We start from the raw sequence: 21,280 nt of genomic DNA, 5'->3' as shown, positions 1-21,280 counted from the left end.
GTACGCATAGAGTGGTGCTAATATGAAAAATAAATATTAAAATGTTTAATTTAATTTATACTTGCAGACAATTCGCGAGACAATACTGTTTTTCAATCGACCCCAGGCTCGCCGGGCATGTCACTCGAGCAGCGAGCTGCCGATGGTGGTAATTAGCCTACACGAAAGCGATAGCGCGTTTGCTTTCCTTTTAGTATAATTACATAAAAATAATGTGCGGTGCTTTGCCGATCTTATGTACAATAGTTGCCCAGCCAGACCGCGCCAAGGTTTTCGTCAGAATCAAGCCGATTACAACAACTATAGGAACAACAATTTACAAAACGTAAATATCTATGTCATACCTGCATAATCTATTTGCTAATGTTTTTTTTTTTTGCCTGATTTTCTTTACAGCACGATTTATACCACAATGAGAAGCCACCATACAAGTATGTGCAGTTGATAGCCTGCTTATATCCGCAGCACCGGATAAACAATTGACTGTATCGGAATGGAATATGTCTATGATGTAATTGTGACGGGAGTATTGGACAAATTTTTTTCCGGATTCAATGCCACAATATTTGCCTACGGTCAGACTGGTTCTGGCAAGTGAGTAAAATAGGTACAGCTTTTGGCGGAGAGTTGAATGAAAATACAGTGGTCATGCCTCGATTAATGTACGATATCTTTAAACGCATCAAAAGCTTACAAAGTGAATATGACTTCGTAGCGAAATGTTCTTTTATGGAGTTGTATCAGGAGCAATTATATGACTTGTTGTCACATCAGCCCCGTGAGCAATTTATTGTAGAAATACGCGAGAACCGTAATGGCATTGTTATGCCAGGATTAACGGAAACCCTGGTTTCATCGGTTGACGAAACAATTGACTGTCTTATGCTTGGCTCATCAAGCCGCGCTATTGCGGCTACTGCCATGAATGAGCAGTAATCGCGCTCACATACGATTTTCACTATCACCGTTGAGGCCACCAAGAAGGACGTATAAGTACGTATAAGGACAACTAAAAACATCAACTCAAATGCAATTATAAGACTTAATTCAAATTTTTTTCCTTTCAGGCACAGGAGCGCAGTAACCACTTCAATACTAATGGTTTGTGTAACTTCATAAGAAATAGTCTGAGCAATAGCCCGTAACCCTCCTAATAAAGCATAATTAGAATTAGAAGATCAAACAGCAACTATAACAGCATAAACCCCCAGTCTAGTATAACACAAAAAAAAATAAAATACCTAAATTAGAAGATAATAACTTTACAAATAAAGGAATACATAATCAAACAATTAAAGAAATAAATAATGAAAAAAGGTGAAAAATAATAACAAATATAATTTTATAAAAGAGGATAAGTTTGTTCCTTAGTAAATAACTTGGGAAAATACCCATTCCCTACCCCGTCTGTTTTAAAAAAAGGAGTTTAAGGGGGGATAGAGGGGGTATTCTACTTTCTAAAAGTGAAAACCTCACTTCTAGGCGACTTGTAGTTTTTAAGTTATTTGAGTTTAAAAATTGTGAAATTGACCAATAATCCGAATAAGCCGAAGTGCTGCCAGACATCGTATAAATAAACAATTTTAGAAGATAATAAATGAATAAAAATACAAAATTTTACAAATTATTTCTATATTATATACGTCTATTCATATATATATATATATATATATATATAGATATATTTATGGATATATGTATATATTTATATACATATATATATTAATGCTTGATTTTCAGTAAAGTATGTTGATTGTATGCATTTTGAGTTTACAGATTTGTATTTGCTGGGTGTATTTAGATTTCACTATATTATGAATATATGATATATATGTATACATATACAGTGCACTCGCGATAACTCGAACTAATTAAAACAGGCGCTGTTCGATTTATCGAATTTGTTCGACTTATCAATTGAGTGTGCTATGTTAAAAAAGAGGTTGTCTGCAAAGTCGGTTTACTGACGATAGTTTAACGTGATAACGTCATAAGAAAATACTGATTGAATGGTTGCATTTTTCAAAAGAAAATTTTAATTTTATTTGTTTGATACATATTTTGTATGGATATAGAGAATGAGTTAACATTAACATAACATATACTTTAACATAACATAACATAACATAACATAACATAACATAACATAACATAACATAACATAACATAACATAACATAACATAACATAACATAACATAACATAACATAACATAACATAACATAACATAACATAACATAACATAACATAACATAACATAACATAACATAACATAACATAACATAACATAACATAACATAACATAACATGACATAACACAACACAACACAACACAACACAACACAACACAACATAACATAACATAACATAACATAACATAACATAACATAACATAACATAACATAACATAACATAACATAACATAACATAACATAACATAACATAACATAACATAACATAACATAACATAACATAACATAACATAACATAACATAACATAACATAACATAACATAACATAACATAACATAACATAACATAACATAACATAACATAACATAACATAACATAACATAACATAACATAACATAACAAATTACCCCGTATTAAAGCACTTATCAACAGCTTTCATTTGATACCCATATTGTACATACACAACCAAAGGTTACCCGGGTCCACGTTTTGACCTATATCTCGAGACCATATCTACCAATATGTACCCAAACAATACGGAAACCATCTTCAATACCTCCTTAACAATGTGTGTAAGTTTGTACTTGCCTTCTAAACTTCCTATAAAATAATTGTATTCATATGTTACTACATCCATGCACGTTCAAACATACATGCATATGTGCGCCAGCACAGCGCTCCCTTCTTGCTTCCGTGTACTTTTGTCTTCCATCACTTGATAGTCCGAATATTGCACTTACAAAAACAAAATACCTTGATTGACTCAAAAGCAATAGAAAGCGATATGCGAAGGCCGCTTTGGCACCACGCAGTCCAAAATGTTCTAGAACACAACAAAAACGCACTGCCCGCGGTCGCAGTTGTTGTTGGTATTCTTCTGCTTTCCGCAGTTAAATCTCTCTCTCGCTACTGCAGTGTTGCCTAGCTTTGGATATAAAAACGCATTAAAATGCCCATTCAAAGAAAATAACCCAACACATTTTTATTGAATCACTTAAAGAACTTTGTATGGTTGACAAATTGTTTTTGAAATGTGCGTTTTTTTTTTAATAAATGTGTTATGCTTATGTACAATTTAATTTATGAGTTTTTTTTTTTGTTAAGCGAGACTCTTTTGTTAAGGTACCGAGTTATTTGCTATATTTGAGGTTATGTAACTAGATAAGGTACTCTTTTTGTAAAAATGTCGTTATGGTTTTTTCAGTATTTTCTGGTATTTTTTTTTTTTTGCTAATTTTTAATATGAATACACCTCTTGATGCTCTAAGTCCCACTAAGGATTGAGTACCTCTATGGTTTTAATTCGCATTCAGTAAATTCAAACGCTTTTTAAAATGTGTAAAAAGGTTTTCAATGTTAAGAAGAGTTGAGAGAAGAAATTTAATATTATTGCATTAACTTAAAAGGAGCAAAAAATTAAATTTGCAATTTCAAAATATCAAACTTTATAGGAATCAACAAATTTGCATTAATCTTCTCAGAGTTACCTTTTCTAACATTCTTTTGTTTAATAATACAGTTTTTTTTAACTTACGGTTTGGGTAGCTTTAAATTAAAAACAAAAAGAAACAAACACCAAACTTAAAAATTTTCGTATTTTGGCTATAAAAAAGCACTAAATCTATTGTGAAGAGCAAATGGTTATCATCACTGAACAACTTGGCATCCGCGGCGTCAGGCACTCTCTGATGAGCGCAATCTTGTTTCTATCATTCTTGCTTATTTCCTATGTCTTATTATCTATGTTTTACATATAATTTAGTTATATGTATATACATATTTTCTGTTTTGTTATAACGGTATTAGGGAAAAGCAGTATTGTGCCTTCAGAATGAGAGCGTGGTTGCCAAGAAGCTGTGAAGCGTGTGGGCGATTCTGCAGGGGTAATTGTAGACCCTCTCAGCGACACATTCATCTACAATTTGTTTGATGCACGAGACACGCAGGAATATGTCTATGATGTAATTGTGATGGGAGTATTGGACAAATTGTGTTCCGGATTCAATGCCACAATATTTACCTATGGTCAGACTGGTTTTGGCAACACTCACACTATTGGTATAGCGTTTGGCGGAGAGTTGGATGAAAATTCAATGGTCATGCCTCGATTAATGTACAATATCTTTAAACGCATTAAAAGTTTACAAAGTAAATATGACTTCGTAGCAAAATGTTCTTTTATGGAGTTGTATCAGGAGCAATTGACAGTCACATCAGCCCCGTCAGCAATTTATTGTAGAAATACGCGAGAACCGTAATGGCATTGTTATGCCAGGATTTACGGAAACCCTGGTTTCATCGGTTGACGAAACAATTGACTGTCTTATGCTTGGCTCATCAAGCCGCGCTATTGCGGCTACTGCCATGAATGAGCAGTCATCGCGCTCACATACGATTTTCACTATCACCGTTGAGGCCACCAAGAAAGACGAAATGTACGTATAAGGACAACTAAAAACATCAATTCAAAGACTTAATTTAATATTTTTCCTTTCAAGCACAGGAGCACAGTAACTACTTCAAAGTTCCATTTAGTAGATTTGGCTGGTTCACAACGCTCTAAGAAGACACAAGCTACAGGTGATCGTTTTAAGGAGGGTGTTAAAATAAATCAGGATCTTTTAACCCTGAGATTACGTATCGGCGCTTGATTGTAAGTGCAAAAAACCTTATAGTTGAGTATTTATAACGTATGGAAACAATACTAATGGTTTGTGTAGATACGTTTTATTACTAACGATTCCTTCTACTTTACAAAAATATTATACTATACATAAATACATACAAATATTCATATAATTCTTTATTGTTTTACAGCTAGTCAGGGCTCTGGTTTTGTCCGCTTTCGGGACTTCAAATTGACTCGTTTGTTGCAAGACTCCCTAGGCGTCAATCCGATCATTCTTATGATAGCCTGCGTTAGTCCGGCCGACTATAATGTTGCTGAGACCCTTTGCTATGCAGACCGTGCGCGTAAAATTAAAAATAAACCGATCGCCAAGAGTGCCATACAACAGTTACCTATTGAACTGTTGGCCGCTAATGGGGAAGTTATAGAATGAGCAGCTCCCTAAATGCTGCATTACAAAGCATTGTACCACCACAGGGAGCCGTTGCGACCGATGGTATAAATACTAGTAGTGCAATACCAAATACTCCAGAATACCAAATACTCCAAGAGCCAAACCACACTTTGGAACAAAAGTATCAGGCGGTAGGTAGGGGCGTTGGGTAGCTATAGCCACAGCACTGGATAAGGGATTACCGGTATCAGACGAAGCCCCGTCATATGGGTACGCATAGAGTGGTGCTAATATGAAAAATAAATATTAAAATGTTTAATTTAATTTATACTTGCAGACAATTCGCGAGACAATACTGTTTTTCAATCGACCCCAGGCTCGCCGGGCATGTCACTCGAGCAGCGAGCTGCCGATGGTGGTAATTAGCCTACACGAAAGCGATAGCGCGTTTGCTTTCCTTTTAGTATAATTACATAAAAATAATGTGCGGTGCTTTGCCGATCTTATGTACAATAGTTGCCCAGCCAGACCGCGCCAAGGTTTTCGTCAGAATCAAGCCGATTACAACAACTATAGGAACAACAATTTACAAAACGTAAATATCTATGTCATACCTGCATAATCTATTTGCTAATGTTTTTTTTTTTTGCCTGATTTTCTTTACAGCACGATTTATACCACAATGAGAAGCCACCATACAAGTATGTGCAGTTGATAGCCTGCTTATATCCGCAGCACCGGATAAACAATTGACTGTATCGGAATGGAATATGTCTATGATGTAATTGTGACGGGAGTATTGGACAAATTTTTTTCCGGATTCAATGCCACAATATTTGCCTACGGTCAGACTGGTTCTGGCAAGTGAGTAAAATAGGTACAGCTTTTGGCGGAGAGTTGAATGAAAATACAGTGGTCATGCCTCGATTAATGTACGATATCTTTAAACGCATCAAAAGCTTACAAAGTGAATATGACTTCGTAGCGAAATGTTCTTTTATGGAGTTGTATCAGGAGCAATTATATGACTTGTTGTCACATCAGCCCCGTGAGCAATTTATTGTAGAAATACGCGAGAACCGTAATGGCATTGTTATGCCAGGATTAACGGAAACCCTGGTTTCATCGGTTGACGAAACAATTGACTGTCTTATGCTTGGCTCATCAAGCCGCGCTATTGCGGCTACTGCCATGAATGAGCAGTAATCGCGCTCACATACGATTTTCACTATCACCGTTGAGGCCACCAAGAAGGACGTATAAGTACGTATAAGGACAACTAAAAACATCAACTCAAATGCAATTATAAGACTTAATTCAAATTTTTTTCCTTTCAGGCACAGGAGCGCAGTAACCACTTCAATACTAATGGTTTGTGTAACTTCATAAGAAATAGTCTGAGCAATAGCCCGTAACCCTCCTAATAAAGCATAATTAGAATTAGAAGATCAAACAGCAACTATAACAGCATAAACCCCCAGTCTAGTATAACACAAAAAAAAATAAAATACCTAAATTAGAAGATAATAACTTTACAAATAAAGGAATACATAATCAAACAATTAAAGAAATAAATAATGAAAAAAGGTGAAAAATAATAACAAATATAATTTTATAAAAGAGGATAAGTTTGTTCCTTAGTAAATAACTTGGGAAAATACCCATTCCCTACCCCGTCTGTTTTAAAAAAAGGAGTTTAAGGGGGGATAGAGGGGGTATTCTACTTTCTAAAAGTGAAAACCTCACTTCTAGGCGACTTGTAGTTTTTAAGTTATTTGAGTTTAAAAATTGTGAAATTGACCAATAATCCGAATAAGCCGAAGTGCTGCCAGACATCGTATAAATAAACAATTTTAGAAGATAATAAATGAATAAAAATACAAAATTTTACAAATTATTTCTATATTATATACGTCTATTCATATATATATATATATATATATATATAGATATATTTATGGATATATGTATATATTTATATACATATATATATTAATGCTTGATTTTCAGTAAAGTATGTTGATTGTATGCATTTTGAGTTTACAGATTTGTATTTGCTGGGTGTATTTAGATTTCACTATATTATGAATATATGATATATATGTATACATATACAGTGCACTCGCGATAACTCGAACTAATTAAAACAGGCGCTGTTCGATTTATCGAATTTGTTCGACTTATCAATTGAGTGTGCTATGTTAAAAAAGAGGTTGTCTGCAAAGTCGGTTTACTGACGATAGTTTAACGTGATAACGTCATAAGAAAATACTGATTGAATGGTTGCATTTTTCAAAAGAAAATTTTAATTTTATTTGTTTGATACATATTTTGTATGGATATAGAGAATGAGTTAACATTAACATAACATATACTTTAACATAACATAACATAACATAACATAACATAACATAACATAACATAACATAACATAACATAACATAACATAACATAACATAACATAACATAACATAACATAACATAACATAACATAACATAACATAACATAACATAACATAACATAACATAACATAACATAACATAACATAACATAACATAACATAACATAACATAACATGACATAACACAACACAACACAACACAACACAACACAACACAACATAACATAACATAACATAACATAACATAACATAACATAACATAACATAACATAACATAACATAACATAACATAACATAACATAACATAACATAACATAACATAACATAACATAACATAACATAACATAACATAACATAACATAACATAACATAACATAACATAACATAACATAACATAACATAACATAACATAACATAACATAACATAACATAACATAACATAACATAACATAACATAACATAACAAATTACCCCGTATTAAAGCACTTATCAACAGCTTTCATTTGATACCCATATTGTACATACACAACCAAAGGTTACCCGGGTCCACGTTTTGACCTATATCTCGAGACCATATCTACCAATATGTACCCAAACAATACGGAAACCATCTTCAATACCTCCTTAACAATGTGTGTAAGTTTGGTTTAATTCGGTGCAAAGACCCGGCGGGTCCACGTTTTGGCATATATTTCCAGACCCTAGTCATCAATAGGTATGAAAATTACCCCCTATTAAAGCACTTATCAACAGCTTTCATTTGATACCCATATTGTACATACACATCCGAAGGTTACCCGGGTCCACGTTTTGACCTATATCTCGAGCCCTATTTCCAAAATAAAATATAATCCATGTTACTCGTGATGTAGCTTTCGAATGGTGAAAGAATTTTTAAAATCGGTCCAGTAGTTTTTGAGCCTATTCATTACAACCAAACAAACAAAGTTTTCCTCTTTATAATATTAGTATAGATATGGTAAATATTACCATACATTTTTTCCTTCAGATATAATAAAAAAATAATAATAATAACATTAAAACAACAGGTATTATTAACAAACTTGGTTTTATTTGAAATTCTCAAGTAAATCAAAATAATAATAATCAATAAGAAGGCATATGCCAATACAAATACGTGAATTTATATATGTACATATGCGCATATACATACATACATATATACGCTCACTTAAGTAGGGGAGAGCAAGATGTCGAACGTTGCCGTTCGTTTGCTTTGTTTGCTTTGTCGTTCCTTCCGCTCTTTCGCTTGCAGTTCATTCAATGCAATGAGCAAGGTAACTACATATGAGCAAGGTAACTACATATGAGCAAGGTAACTACATATGAGCAAGGTAACTACATATGAGCAAGGTAACTACATATGAGCAAGGTAACACTAATATGAGCAAGGTAACTACATATGAGCAAGGTAACTACATATGAGCAAGGTAACTACATATGAGCAAGGTAACTACATATGAGCAAGGTAACTACATATGAGCAAGGTAACACTAATATGAGCAAGGTAACTACATATGAGCAAGGTAACTACATATGAGCAAGGTAACTACATATGAACAGTAATGAGCAAGGTAACACTAGTATGAGCAAGGTAACGGCAATGAACAGTAATGAGCAAGGTAACGACACATTTTTTCGTGCGTGCAGCCTGTTAAATCGAATTATAAGACGTTATCACGTCAAAAAACAGTCATCGATATCGATTTTTCGATCGGTTGTTGAAAATGGAAGCCAGTAGAAAATTTCTGTAGTATAGTTTCGTTATACGAATTACATTTTGGTCCATTGGCTGAATCAATGGTGTCGCATTCGGCGGCATAAACATTAAACCATCCTCGGACTTTAATTCGATTTCGTTGGGATGTGATGGGGCATTATCAATTAGAAGAAGAGCCTTCTCAGGTAGTCCCCCATCTTTCAAATATTTTCTTACCTAAATATTAAAGTCATTTAACTTGGTTAAAAAAATTGTTTTAATGAATCTGGATTTTACCTGCGGCATGAACGAATTATGAAACCAGTCTTTGAAAATCGCCGAAGTCATCCAGGCTGATTTGGAATTTTTGTACTCCACCGGACAGTTAAAATTTTTGAAAACACGAGGATTTCTTGCTTTGTCAATAACGAGAAGTTTAAGCTTATGGTTGCCGGTAGCGTTAGTGCAAGCCATAAATTGCCTTATCTTTCTTTTTTATAAGACTTATGGTGGACTTGGCTACCCCATATTCCTTCGCTAGAGAAGTAACACTACGTCCACGTTTAATTTTGTTAAGGACTTCAGCCCTCTCTTTTAATGTTAAACACTTCAACCTTTTACGATCCATTACTCACGTGCACTGATACACTACAAATGACAAATTTAAAGCAATTTGGTCAATGCAAGATGTTGTTCCCAGAAAACTAACGGGATATTAACGCCGAAATATTCATATGGACAATACACTAGTATACATATAATTTATATACATATACTATTACATATGTATCTATGTACAAAATGTACATGTTTGAAAAGAATGTGTGTACAAATAAATTTGTTTTTTTGTTCGAGTTATAGCGCTTTTTTATTGTTCGAGTTACAAAGAAGTCAATACGGGAAAAAATGTGTTCGAGTTAGCACGTCGTTCGACTTAGCGGCTATTCGAGTTACCGCGAGTGCACTGTATATATTTAAAAAAAAAGAAAAAATAGCGCCGCAGGCGAAAATTTGGAATTAAAAATCGCGCGATTTTTTATTCCAAATTTTCACTATATTATGAATATATTATATATATTCTTTTTTATATATTAAATATCTATATATAAAAAAGAATAGTTAAAAAATTTTAAAAAGAATACCATAAATGAATAAAAATACAGAATGTTATGGTTTGTAACTGTATTTGATGACATCAATCAGCTTTTCAAAGGGATCATAGCGATTTTTAATTATTGACTTGCGCCAAAGGTACTCAACAATGATATCCGCGAAGTTGCTTGGATTGTTATAATTATCCTTTTGGAAGAACCGTTTTACCACCCTCCATTGAGATTCTATCCTCTGCGTATGTATACCATCGCTCGTCACAAACGGATTGTCCGGGTCGCTGTGGTTTACTTTTAGGTGCTCATACCCATGATCGCGAAGGCAGTCGTATGCTTTCCAGTAATCCGTGTGGATTGTTGTGCCTTCCGCCACATGCTTTTTAATCAAAGGTATGAGCACCTCCGCCGAACGCACGTTGTCCGGACATACCTCCAGCTTAAGGCTGCCGTTCTTTATCATACCGAGAACCCAATGGCCCTCCACTCTTCTCCCTAAATTAACAACAGAAATATTTTAATTAATAAAATGTTTTATATTGCAGGCATACAAAATTTACCTTTATTATATTTTCTTTTGCCGAATTTGCTCTCATCTATTTGCACGATTTTGCCCGGTCCTCCTATTTTTCCTTCGGACTCCTGCTTGTCAACCTGGTATGTTACCACAGCCTCACGGCAATAACTGTACCAGTCAGTTATTGTTTCGTTAGACAAGCAGGAGACCTCGACGAAATTTTCTTCTCTAGTCATGGCATTCGACCAGTGATGTGCATACCCATACATGATGTGAAAAATATGGGGGAGCGAAAACTTGGCCTTTTCGAACCAAGTCCCGCTCGCTCTAGACACCCCAGAATTAGTTCGGCATGACGCTTTTCTGCAGCGAAAAATGCCCAGTGAGCTGTTGCCCCTCATATGCAGTGACATCTGTGTCTTATGCTTTGTACATAATTTCGACCGCAGAATGAGGCCGTTATCCTCGGCAAATTGGACGCACTGCTCTGTTGTCCCCAATCTCCTTATCACTCTTGCAAAATTCCAGCGCTGCTTTATTTCAGCAGCAGTGAGAGCATTGCTTTTAGAAATTGCTTCTTCTTGCAAAGTCCTTCCACTGCTTGTGGAAGGTATATTATCATGTAAAAAGTATATTAATATAATTCAATATATATATGTTTTATAAGAAATAAATTGCCTGCTTCCATTTGACTCATTTTGTATTATTAAATATAATCTAAATCACTGAATCGAAAACTTTCAACGCGTTTTAAATGGCAACGGTAAATGGAAAACACGAAAATGCAAAACAAAATGAAAGTAAAAATTACCGTTTTTCCAAGATGCAGGGATGCATTCCCAGTAGGTACGATAGGAGAAATTTGAGTAGGATGGGAGAAATTTAAGTATTTTTGTGTAAAACTCCTTTCTGCGTAGGCGGCCTTCGACGGCGCTTAAAAAAATAAATAAATAAAATAGGCGGATACTAGACCGTCTATGCTGTCCACAGTATTTTTGCGTAGAACTCCTTTTCGCGTGGGTGGCCTTCGGCCGCGCTTCAAAAAAATAACCCTCATCAGTCCAACTCCGGCTACGCAATCCACAGTATTTTTGCGTAGAACTCCTTTTCGCGTTGGCCCGTCTCCGCTGCACATAGTAGTTTTGCGTGAAGCTGAATTGTATTTCGAAAATCATATCGATATTGTATTTATATATATTTATGAACTCAATATATACACCTTAGAGGTTGTAAACCCCCATTCCCTCATTATTCTAACGAAAAAGAGTGTGTGGAAATTATGTTCCTATGTTGCTTCGTTTTCAATCGCATTCTATTTTTTTATTATTGTATTTTTTGCTTCTGGCAGCACTCCATTCAGCCATGCTTTTCAGTTATTGTAAATTTAGCTGGCATATTTTGAGTTAGCAACTTAAAAATGCAATATAAATTGTTAATTTGTGGTATAAATAAATAAAAAGAGTTAAAAACGTGTGTGTATGTTAATATAATATAGGTTCAATATTTATTAAAATAAATGTGATAAGTGCACTTATTCTATCGAAATTTGGTGAAGGTAAAAGACAAATTTTATCAACAAATAACTGAAAAACTATTATTAACTGAATAGTGTTGGTGCTAATAGGACTATGTTTAAGTTCGTGCGGTTTTTTTTCGAAATTTGAAACTTTATTGACGTAAAATGGTTACAAATTTAATATTCAAAGTATTGTCCATCGCTTACTACTACTTTTTCCCATCTTTCTGGCAATTCACGGATTCCCTTTGTGAAAAATTCGGTCGGTTTTGCCGCAATCCACGAATCGATCCATTTTTTGACTTCATCGTAATTACGGAAGTGCTGGTCAGCCAGGCCATGTTGCATCGATCGGAAGAGATAGTAATCGGATGGCGCAAGGTCTGGACTATACGGCGGGTGGGGTAGGACATCCCATTTGAGCGTTTCTAAGTATGTTTTGACCACTTGTGCAACATGTGGCCGAGCATTGTCATGTTGCAAAATAACTTTGTCGTGTCTATCGGCGTATTGCGGCCGTTTTTCTCGCAGTGCTCGGCTCAAACGCATCAATTGTCGTCGGTAGACATCCCCCGTAATCGTTTCATTCGGTTTCAGTAGCTCATAATACACAACACCCAGCTGGTCCCACCAGATACACAGCATAACCTTCAGGCCATGAATATTCTGCGCCGACGTCGATGTTGAAGCATGGCCAGGGTATCCATACGTTGCCCGACGTTTTGGATTGTCGTAATGGACCCACTTTTCATCGCCAGTCACAATTCGATGCAAAAAACCCTTTCTTTTGTGTCGTTGAAGCAGTTGTTCGCATGCCATAAAACGGCGTTCAACGTCTCTTGGCTTCAATTCATACGGCACCCAATGGCCTACCTTTCGGATCATTCCCATGGCTTTTAAACGTTTGGAAATGGTTGATTGATCAACTCCCAAAGTTTTTGCAACCTCTTCTTGCGTTTGAGCCGGATCTTGATCGAGCAATTCCTCCAATTCGGTATCCATGAACTTTGGCGGCGCACCCTCGCGTTCTTCGTCTTCCAAGCCAAAATCACCACTTTTAAAGCGTGCAAACCACTTCTGGCACGTTCGCTCAGCTAGAGCATGCTCACCATAAACTTCCACCAAGATACGATGACTTTCGGCTGCTTTTTTCTTCATATTGAAATAATGAAGAAGAATTCCCCGCAAAAACACATTATTTGGCACGAAATTCGACATTTTCAAGTGTGGTAAAAATATTGTTGTTTACGCTTCAAATAAAAAACTTATACTGACGTTTGTGCCTTACGACAGTAGCTCTCCAATGAATGTTTGGAAATGTGGATCGATGGAATAATAATCAAGTTACGCCATCTGTTGTAAAACCGCACGAACTTATCGATAGACCTATTAGTTTTAGTATAAAATAAGCACGAAATGAACATCTCCTGTGAATTTCATTGAAAAATTCGTAATATTTCTCTCAAAACAAGTGAGGGGGTAGTGCATGGAGTCGGAGCCAATAACTTAATTGCATCACAAAAAGGCTGAGGAATTCCTATTAAATCAACTTTATTAGGACCCTTACGAATCTGAATACCTTTCTTTCAAACGTTTATAATATTAAAAAAAAAATAGTTACAAATTTAATCTGCAAAATAATAGCCATCGCTAGCGACACATTTTTCCCATCTCTCAGCAATTTGTGGATGCCGCGCCAAAAAATTGGCCGTCTTTGGCCGCAAACCAATCATCGAGCCATATTTTGGTTTCTTCGTGAGAATTGAAGCGCTGCTCAGAAAGTGCGTGGCCCATCCATGCAAACAAATGATAATCGGAAGGCGTCAAATCTGGTGAGTAAGCCGCATACACCAGCGGTTCCCAATCGTACGTCTCCATCAATTCCCGGGTCGCTCTTGTTCGATGTGGCGGTGCATTGTCATCTAGAAAAATTACTTTTTGACGCCGATCGGCATATTCTGGGCGTTTTCGGTGTATAGCGCTGTTCAAATCGGTCAATTGTTGTTGGTTGCGTGCACCGTCAACTGTTTCACCTGCTTTTAATAGCTCGTACCAAATTGTACCGCATTGCCTTGCGGCCGAAGCGATTTGGTTTGGCCGTTGTTTTTGGCTTGTGGCCGGGCGGGCCATACGATCGTTTACCCTTGGGATTGGAGAAATACACCCATTTTTCATCACCCGTAACGATTCGATGCAAAAAAACTTCCTTTTGAACCGGGGGAGCAGCATTTCACAAGTGATTTCACGATGTCCGCAAATCGTAGTTTGAAGGCACGAAATTCGATATTTCGACACAACTCTCAAAAAAAATTACGCTGTTATCCCTAAAGTATCATAACTTAATCTTATAATCATTATTAATGGATCAATAATTCATAAATTAATGATTTTAAAAAATTAAAAGTTCATTAAATTTTAAATAATTAATACTAAAAAAATAAAATAAATCAAAAAATTATTTACAATGTCTTCCCAACATTTAGGCAAATTTTTAATTCCCTGCTCAAAAAATTTGATGTCCTTGGAGCCAAAATACGCTTCGATATCCCTTTTTATAGCTTCTTTTGAGGAGTAGTTCTTGGGAACTATGGGATTGAAGTCCACGGAAAAGGTGAGAATCACAAGGTGCAATATCCGGAGAGAATGGTGGATGCGGCATTAGCTCCCATTCGAGCTCGTTCAGCTTGCCTATGTTTGCGCTATGAGGTTTTGCGTTTTCGGGGTAAAACAAAACTCTGCGTCTATTCACTAAAGACGGTCGATTTTTGTTAAGTGCCTCATTCAGGTGTTATAGCTGATGGGAATAATAATCAGCAGTTTGGTCTGGTTTGGTTCCAGAAGTTCATAATAAACAATACCGGCCATATCCCACCAAATAGACAGGAGAATCTTCTTGGGCTGAAGACCATTGGCATTTGCGAACAGGATTATTGTAAAGGACCAATTTTTCATCACCAGTAACGATACGGTTTAAATCACTTTCATTTTCAAGCCGTTGCAGCAGCTGAGAACACACATGCACTCTCTGCTGAAGGTTGGTGACGGAAAGTCTATGCGGAACCCATTTTCCCAGCTTTGAAACCTTTCCCAACTGAACCAGGTGCCAGTGAACTGTTCCATGCGATGAATTTAACCTCTGAGCTATCACATCGACTGTCAAAATTGGCTCAGTTTCCATGAGTTCGAGCAACGCGTCGTAGTTAAAGACTTCAGGACGACCAGCGCGCGGAGCATCCTACACGTCGTAGTTACTACTTCGGAATTTTGAAAACCACTTTTGCGCAGTTCTTATATTCACGGCATCCTCTCCGTGAACAGTGTTTATTTCTGTAACAGCAGTTGTTGCATTTTTACCACTTTTATAAAAAAAATACAAAATATGCCTCTTATACGCGTGCGAAGATACCATTTTATTTTTTAAAATCACTTGTTGAATGCACAATATATTAAAAAAAATGTAAATAGTTTCGTTATATTCCGCGAATAATTTTTTGTATGCAAAAATCGTACAAAAGTGAAATTATGGGTAAAATGCGCACGAAATTATGGACTGACCTGATATTATTAAAATTATTTTTTCACTAAAAACTACTAACGCATTATTTTACATAATTATTTTTAATAAATTAAATTAATAACAAGAAAAAAAATTAATAAATAAATATTAAAATTCAATTTACCTATATTGATTTGCACAAAAATCTTTTGAATGTAAATGAAAAACTTTACTTAACAAGCTTTAATTTGTCATTCTTTGAAATTTTACTATTAAATCCACTTTCAAAAAAAAAAATTTATTTGTTTGATTCGCTTGCCAGCGACAGGCCTGAAAGTATTCAACAAGTGTATGATAAAAAATCCACCAAACACCCTTTCGGCCAAAAGGCGTAAAAAAGCAGCCTCCAAGTTATGCAAGAACAATTGTAGAAGCTTCAGTTAAGTCGGTAGTTTTATTTGTTTGATTCGCTTGCCAGCGAAAGGCCCAAAAGTATGCAACAACTTTGGCAAGTGATAGCAAAAACACAAAGTATTAAATACAGTACGAAAGAAAAGTATTTATGCAATTGTACAAGCAACAAAAGCAATGGTGAAGCCAACAATAGTTGATTTTTGGGATTTTTTTTTTTTGTAAGTAGGAATGATTATTCGAGGATCGGACAAAAGGCAATTTATTATATTGTATGTATTAAACTGCAGTGACTCACAGCTGATTTCGTGTGAGACAATATTTTTACTTCTCACTGAAAAAACAACAAAAATGCAATATGACAAACAAATTTTTTTTTGCATTTTATTCTTTATTCACTTCTTCGTGCAACGGGACAAAACAATACCTGAAAAATGTTTCAAAATAAGAAAAAATATAACAAAAACAAAAATTCATACAAAGTCAAAGTCACAGCTTATTTCATGTATATACTATGGTAAACTTAAAAACAATTCTTATTAAAAGTCTAATTCTTAAAAAAAGTCTAATTAATATTTTGTTGGGTAGACTTTTTGTTTTATCACACTTCTTAAACGAGAATTCATCGAAGAAACCAATTTTTTTGTGTAATCCGGGGAAATCTTATACCATGCAGTTTTTAGGGCCTCTTTTAGGTCGTTTACGTTGGATATGTTATAAAGTCTGATTTTTGTTTCAAGCAGGTGCCGTAAATTTTCAATTACATTTATATATGGTGATTGGGGTGGCGTTTGGAGCACATGTGGACAATTCCAAATCAACCATGCTTGCACTACACCCGACTTGTGCTTTGGGTCGTTGTCTTGATAGAAGCTGAAATTCTCTCTTATGCCCAATTTTTCCGCACTCTGAAGTAAATTTGCTTTCAAAATATTTAGGTACTGAATTTTGTCCATATTCCCTTCAATGAAGTGCAAGCTTCCAACTCCTGCTGCCGATATGCACCCCCAAACCATCACATGACCACCGCCGTGCTTTACAGTACCACGTAGATTTGGAGCTCCGTATTTGGTTTCCTCCACACGCAAACCTTTCCGTCAGACCCAAATAGGTTATATTTACTCTCATCAGAGAAAATAACCGTATCCCAGAATAAGTCTGGCTTTCCAAGGTACTCCGTTGTGAACTGTATTCTAACCTTTTTATTTTTTGCGCTTATAAAAGGCTTACTTCGAGCCGTTCGACCGTGAAAATCGTTGTTCCGAAGAATTCTGCGGATGGTTTCCGGGTTGCTCTTTTTTCCAAGGTACTTTTCTGCTTCCGCAGCTAAATGGGGTGCACTTATTTTTGGATCCTGCTTAATTTTTCTTAGAATCCACATTTCATCAGCTTCATTAAATATCTTATAAGGAGCATTTCTGCACTTATCTGCAATGCGATTCTCCCGTACGAAGCGCTGTATAATATATTGGACTGTTAAAGGGCTCAGCTCAACAATTTCAGCGATTTTCTTTTGGGTTTTGCCCTCCTTATAGTGTTTAATCACGATTTCACGCCTTTCAATCGATGCGCGTCGGCCCATCCTGATAGCCACCAAAATAATAAGTGAAATAATTTCTAATAGCATATTAAGCAGGTAAAAAACAAATCAAAAGTCAATTGAAGTTTTGTATTACTCTTACATAACGGGTAATTGAAACAAACGACGACGATTTTGGAATAGCTTTTGTTGTTGCTATATATTTTCTTCTTTGATAATATTTTTGAATTTTGTTTTTGTCCCGTTACACGAAGAAGTGAATAAAGAATAAAATGCAAACATTTTTTTTTTGTAATATTGCATTTTTGTTGTTTATTTTTCAATGAGAAGTAAAAATATTGTCTCACACGAAATAAGCTGTGAGTCACTGTATATTGATGTAAATTTTTATTAAGAAATATTGAAAATTGACAAATGTATGTAAATAAACGTAACGAGTTAAAAAAAATGACGTGATCTGGTGGCAGAGATACAGCAATGAATAATCATTCGAAATCAAAAATTTTATTAACCTACACAATAGTGGCTATCGTTGTACGTAGCCAAAATGGTGGTGATTTGAATTTCGATGTGTGTTTTTCACAAATTTTTTGATTTTCAACAGACCCAAAAAAATAGTTATTTTCAAAAATTTGAAAATCGGCTACGTACAACGATAGTCAATGCGATAACAAAAATTTTGAGAAAATGAAAATTAAAATCGGTTTATTAGTCTTCGAGCAATCGTTGCCACCGTATCAAAAAAAATTGTTTCGAGAAAAACGCGTTTGAAATAAAGCATCGTATCGTAAGCGCTACGGCGCCGAACCAACGGGCGCTCACTTAGTGCACATAGAATCGGCAATAAAACGAATTTCTCTTTAAAATTTTTACCACATTTTCTTGAGTAGTTATACTAACGATTTATGCAACAAAAAAATGGTTTTTTTGTTTTAATTTTCACAGTGGCGTTCCCCCTTAAATTAGATACTCCTTCTTCTTGTCTTTTTGTTCGCATCGTTAATAATAATTAATCAAACCAAAAACATTGAAATATTCCTCTAAAATAATTTCTATGAAGAAAACCCTGACAGCTGATTGTAAATTTTGTAGGTAATCTGCTATATGTGAACGGGTAGATTAATTTTGAGGATTTATTGGTAATTCATGCATATGTGAACGTACTTTTAGTCTATAGGAAAAACTACAATGATCACCGAAAAACTGGTAAACTTGTCGCTCCTTGCACTAAAATTTAATTTTGCACTTAACTGAAATAAATACAAAATACGACAATCTTTTTTAGATGAAATTTTCCGTTTTATTTGCTTCTCAGAGGAATCAGCTGAGTCACGGCGATTTTCTCTAATTTTCAAATCGATTTTTCAACCATCAAAAACGGATCATTTTTGTCTACATATCGCTCATTTGCTGCAACATCGTCATAACTCAAAAATTTTGATTTTACAGGAGACGCATTTTTCAGTTTTTAAATTGCTTTATATATAAAATATTAAAATTGTATATGAAAAGAAGATTATGGTCAAATTTGCTGAAATAGCATCTGCTTAAGACGTATATGTAAATTAAAAGTTGAAATGTATAATGGACTTTTTTCTGTAGCTTCAAAAGTACTCCGAGTTTTTCTTATGACGTTGTTGCTGCAAAAATAGGTTTTATGGTCTGACATAATTAAAATTGTGACGTTACTGCAAATAACAAAAAGTTTTATAGCTGAAAACCTGTTGCAAATTCTGACTTGCGACTGTATTATATTTGCACCTTACTAAACATTATAAGAGAAAAAAATATGGATATTAAATAAAATGCGATTTTTGAGTTATGACGACGTTGCAGCAAATGAGCGATATGTACAAAATAAGTATTTGTATAGGCCGCCGTAGCCGAATGGGTTAGTGCGTGATTACCATTCGGAATTCAGAGAGAGACTGTCGGTTCGAATCTCGGTGAAAGGCCAAAATGAAGAAAAAGTTTTTTCCAATAGCGGTCGCCCCTCGGCAGGCAATGGCAAACCTCCGAGTGTATCTCTGCGATGAAAAAGCTCTTCATAAAAATATCTGCCGTCCGGAGTCGGCTTGAAACTGTAAGTCCCTCCATTTGTGGAACAAAATCAAGATGCACACCAGAGGAAGAGCTCAGCCCAAAACGGGTGTAAGCCAATTATATATAAATATATATATATATATATAGTTCTAAATTACCAAAATGCTACAAGCAAACCCCAATTCAACAAATTCCAAAAAAATATTGCATACTCTGTAGTTGTTCACATGTGGGCATAATTGAAAAAAAAAAAAATTTGGATTTTAAATTAAAATTAAAATAAAAAAAAAACTTTTTGAATGTAAACAAAAAAGATTTTATCGAATTTTTTGGAAGTACAGTCGTCCTTTTCTTTTATAGTATTTTGAATAAGTTTAAGTACAGTAGAGAACTTTCAGAATTTCGATTCATTTCATTGCTCCACTAAAAAAACTTTCAAAATATTAATGCCTTTCCACTCCTAAAGCCTCTGTAGGTTGGCCAAATCTGATATCAGTGCATTTTTAACATTTGATTACTTTTCCTAGGGGGCACTCGTATGCACCCGTTCGCATAACTACATATCTGTATGTTGACATGCATGTTGATGTACGTCTGTATGTGTTTTGCAGCAGTGCACCATTTATTACAAAAACATTGCTTATGCAACTCCTCACACTCAGCAGAAAAAGTTAGAGCGCGAAGAATTAACCTGACCACCACACAAACAATCTGAAAATAAGTAAAAACGAATAGAGCTGCATAAATATTTAGTAGTTCAATGTTTCAATAGCTATGAGCCTTCAAAATGCTTTGCCTAATGACGTGTCGATTTTGCAAAGAAACAATTACAAATCAATCAGCAGTGGAATTTATGTATGCATTAATGATTTTATTTCTTAATGTAGGAATTTCGAGCTGTTTTTTAATAGTAACTTTTTTCCATAGTTACACACATCACTTCACACACTCACGGGCAGGCACATATATGCTTCCACACATACGCATGTCTATACTTTATGTATGTGTGCACGTAATAAGGAAGTCGTACGCAAGCTGTAAACCAGAGACTACGTAAAGGCGCGTGAATGGTTGGATGAATGTACTGATGACTGGTCGTGTGGCCGCATGCCCGGTTGGACAGGCCTGTGTGGTCGGAACGTGCTAAGCATGACCACTATTACGCATATTTTTACACTTCATCATCTAAATGCATGAGCATACACATACATATGCACATATCTACCTGTACAAGTGCACTTCAAGTCTTCCGATGCTTTCGCTTTTGACCAACGGCGTGAGGAGGATTTAATTTCGGTGTCAGTTTCCTTTTGTT

The 21,280-nt window shown here is 35.2% G+C and overlaps 2 protein-coding genes across 2 annotated transcripts; one reads left to right on the top strand and one right to left on the bottom strand.

The window, feature by feature from the left end:
* Nucleotides 1–4,161: 4,161 nt before the first annotated feature.
* LOC129247265 (chromosome-associated kinesin KIF4-like) lies at nucleotides 4,162–5,253 on the top strand. The gene is made up of 4 exons (XM_054886316.1): nucleotides 4,162–4,339; nucleotides 4,467–4,626; nucleotides 4,695–4,771; nucleotides 5,009–5,253. Exons 1-4 carry the CDS (start codon nucleotides 4,162–4,164, stop codon nucleotides 5,251–5,253), a joined length of 660 nt encoding a protein of 219 aa, XP_054742291.1.
* A 5,250-nt stretch (nucleotides 5,254–10,503) lies between these two features.
* LOC129247263 (uncharacterized) lies at nucleotides 10,504–11,796 on the bottom strand. Its single transcript, XM_054886314.1, has 3 exons — nucleotides 11,771–11,796; nucleotides 11,003–11,556; nucleotides 10,504–10,937 (listed from the first exon to the last, which is right to left on the bottom strand). The coding sequence occupies exons 1-3, from the start codon at nucleotides 11,794–11,796 to the stop codon at nucleotides 10,504–10,506; spliced, it is 1,014 nt and encodes a 337-aa protein (XP_054742289.1).
* Nucleotides 11,797–21,280: the final 9,484 nt, after the last annotated feature.

Source organism: Anastrepha obliqua, chromosome 5 (assembly GCF_027943255.1).
Source record: "Anastrepha obliqua isolate idAnaObli1 chromosome 5, idAnaObli1_1.0, whole genome shotgun sequence".
Lineage (NCBI taxonomy): Eukaryota > Metazoa > Arthropoda > Insecta > Diptera > Tephritidae > Anastrepha > Anastrepha obliqua.
Note: the sequence above shows the minus strand (reverse complement) of the source record. Positions and strands in the feature narration are given on the sequence as shown.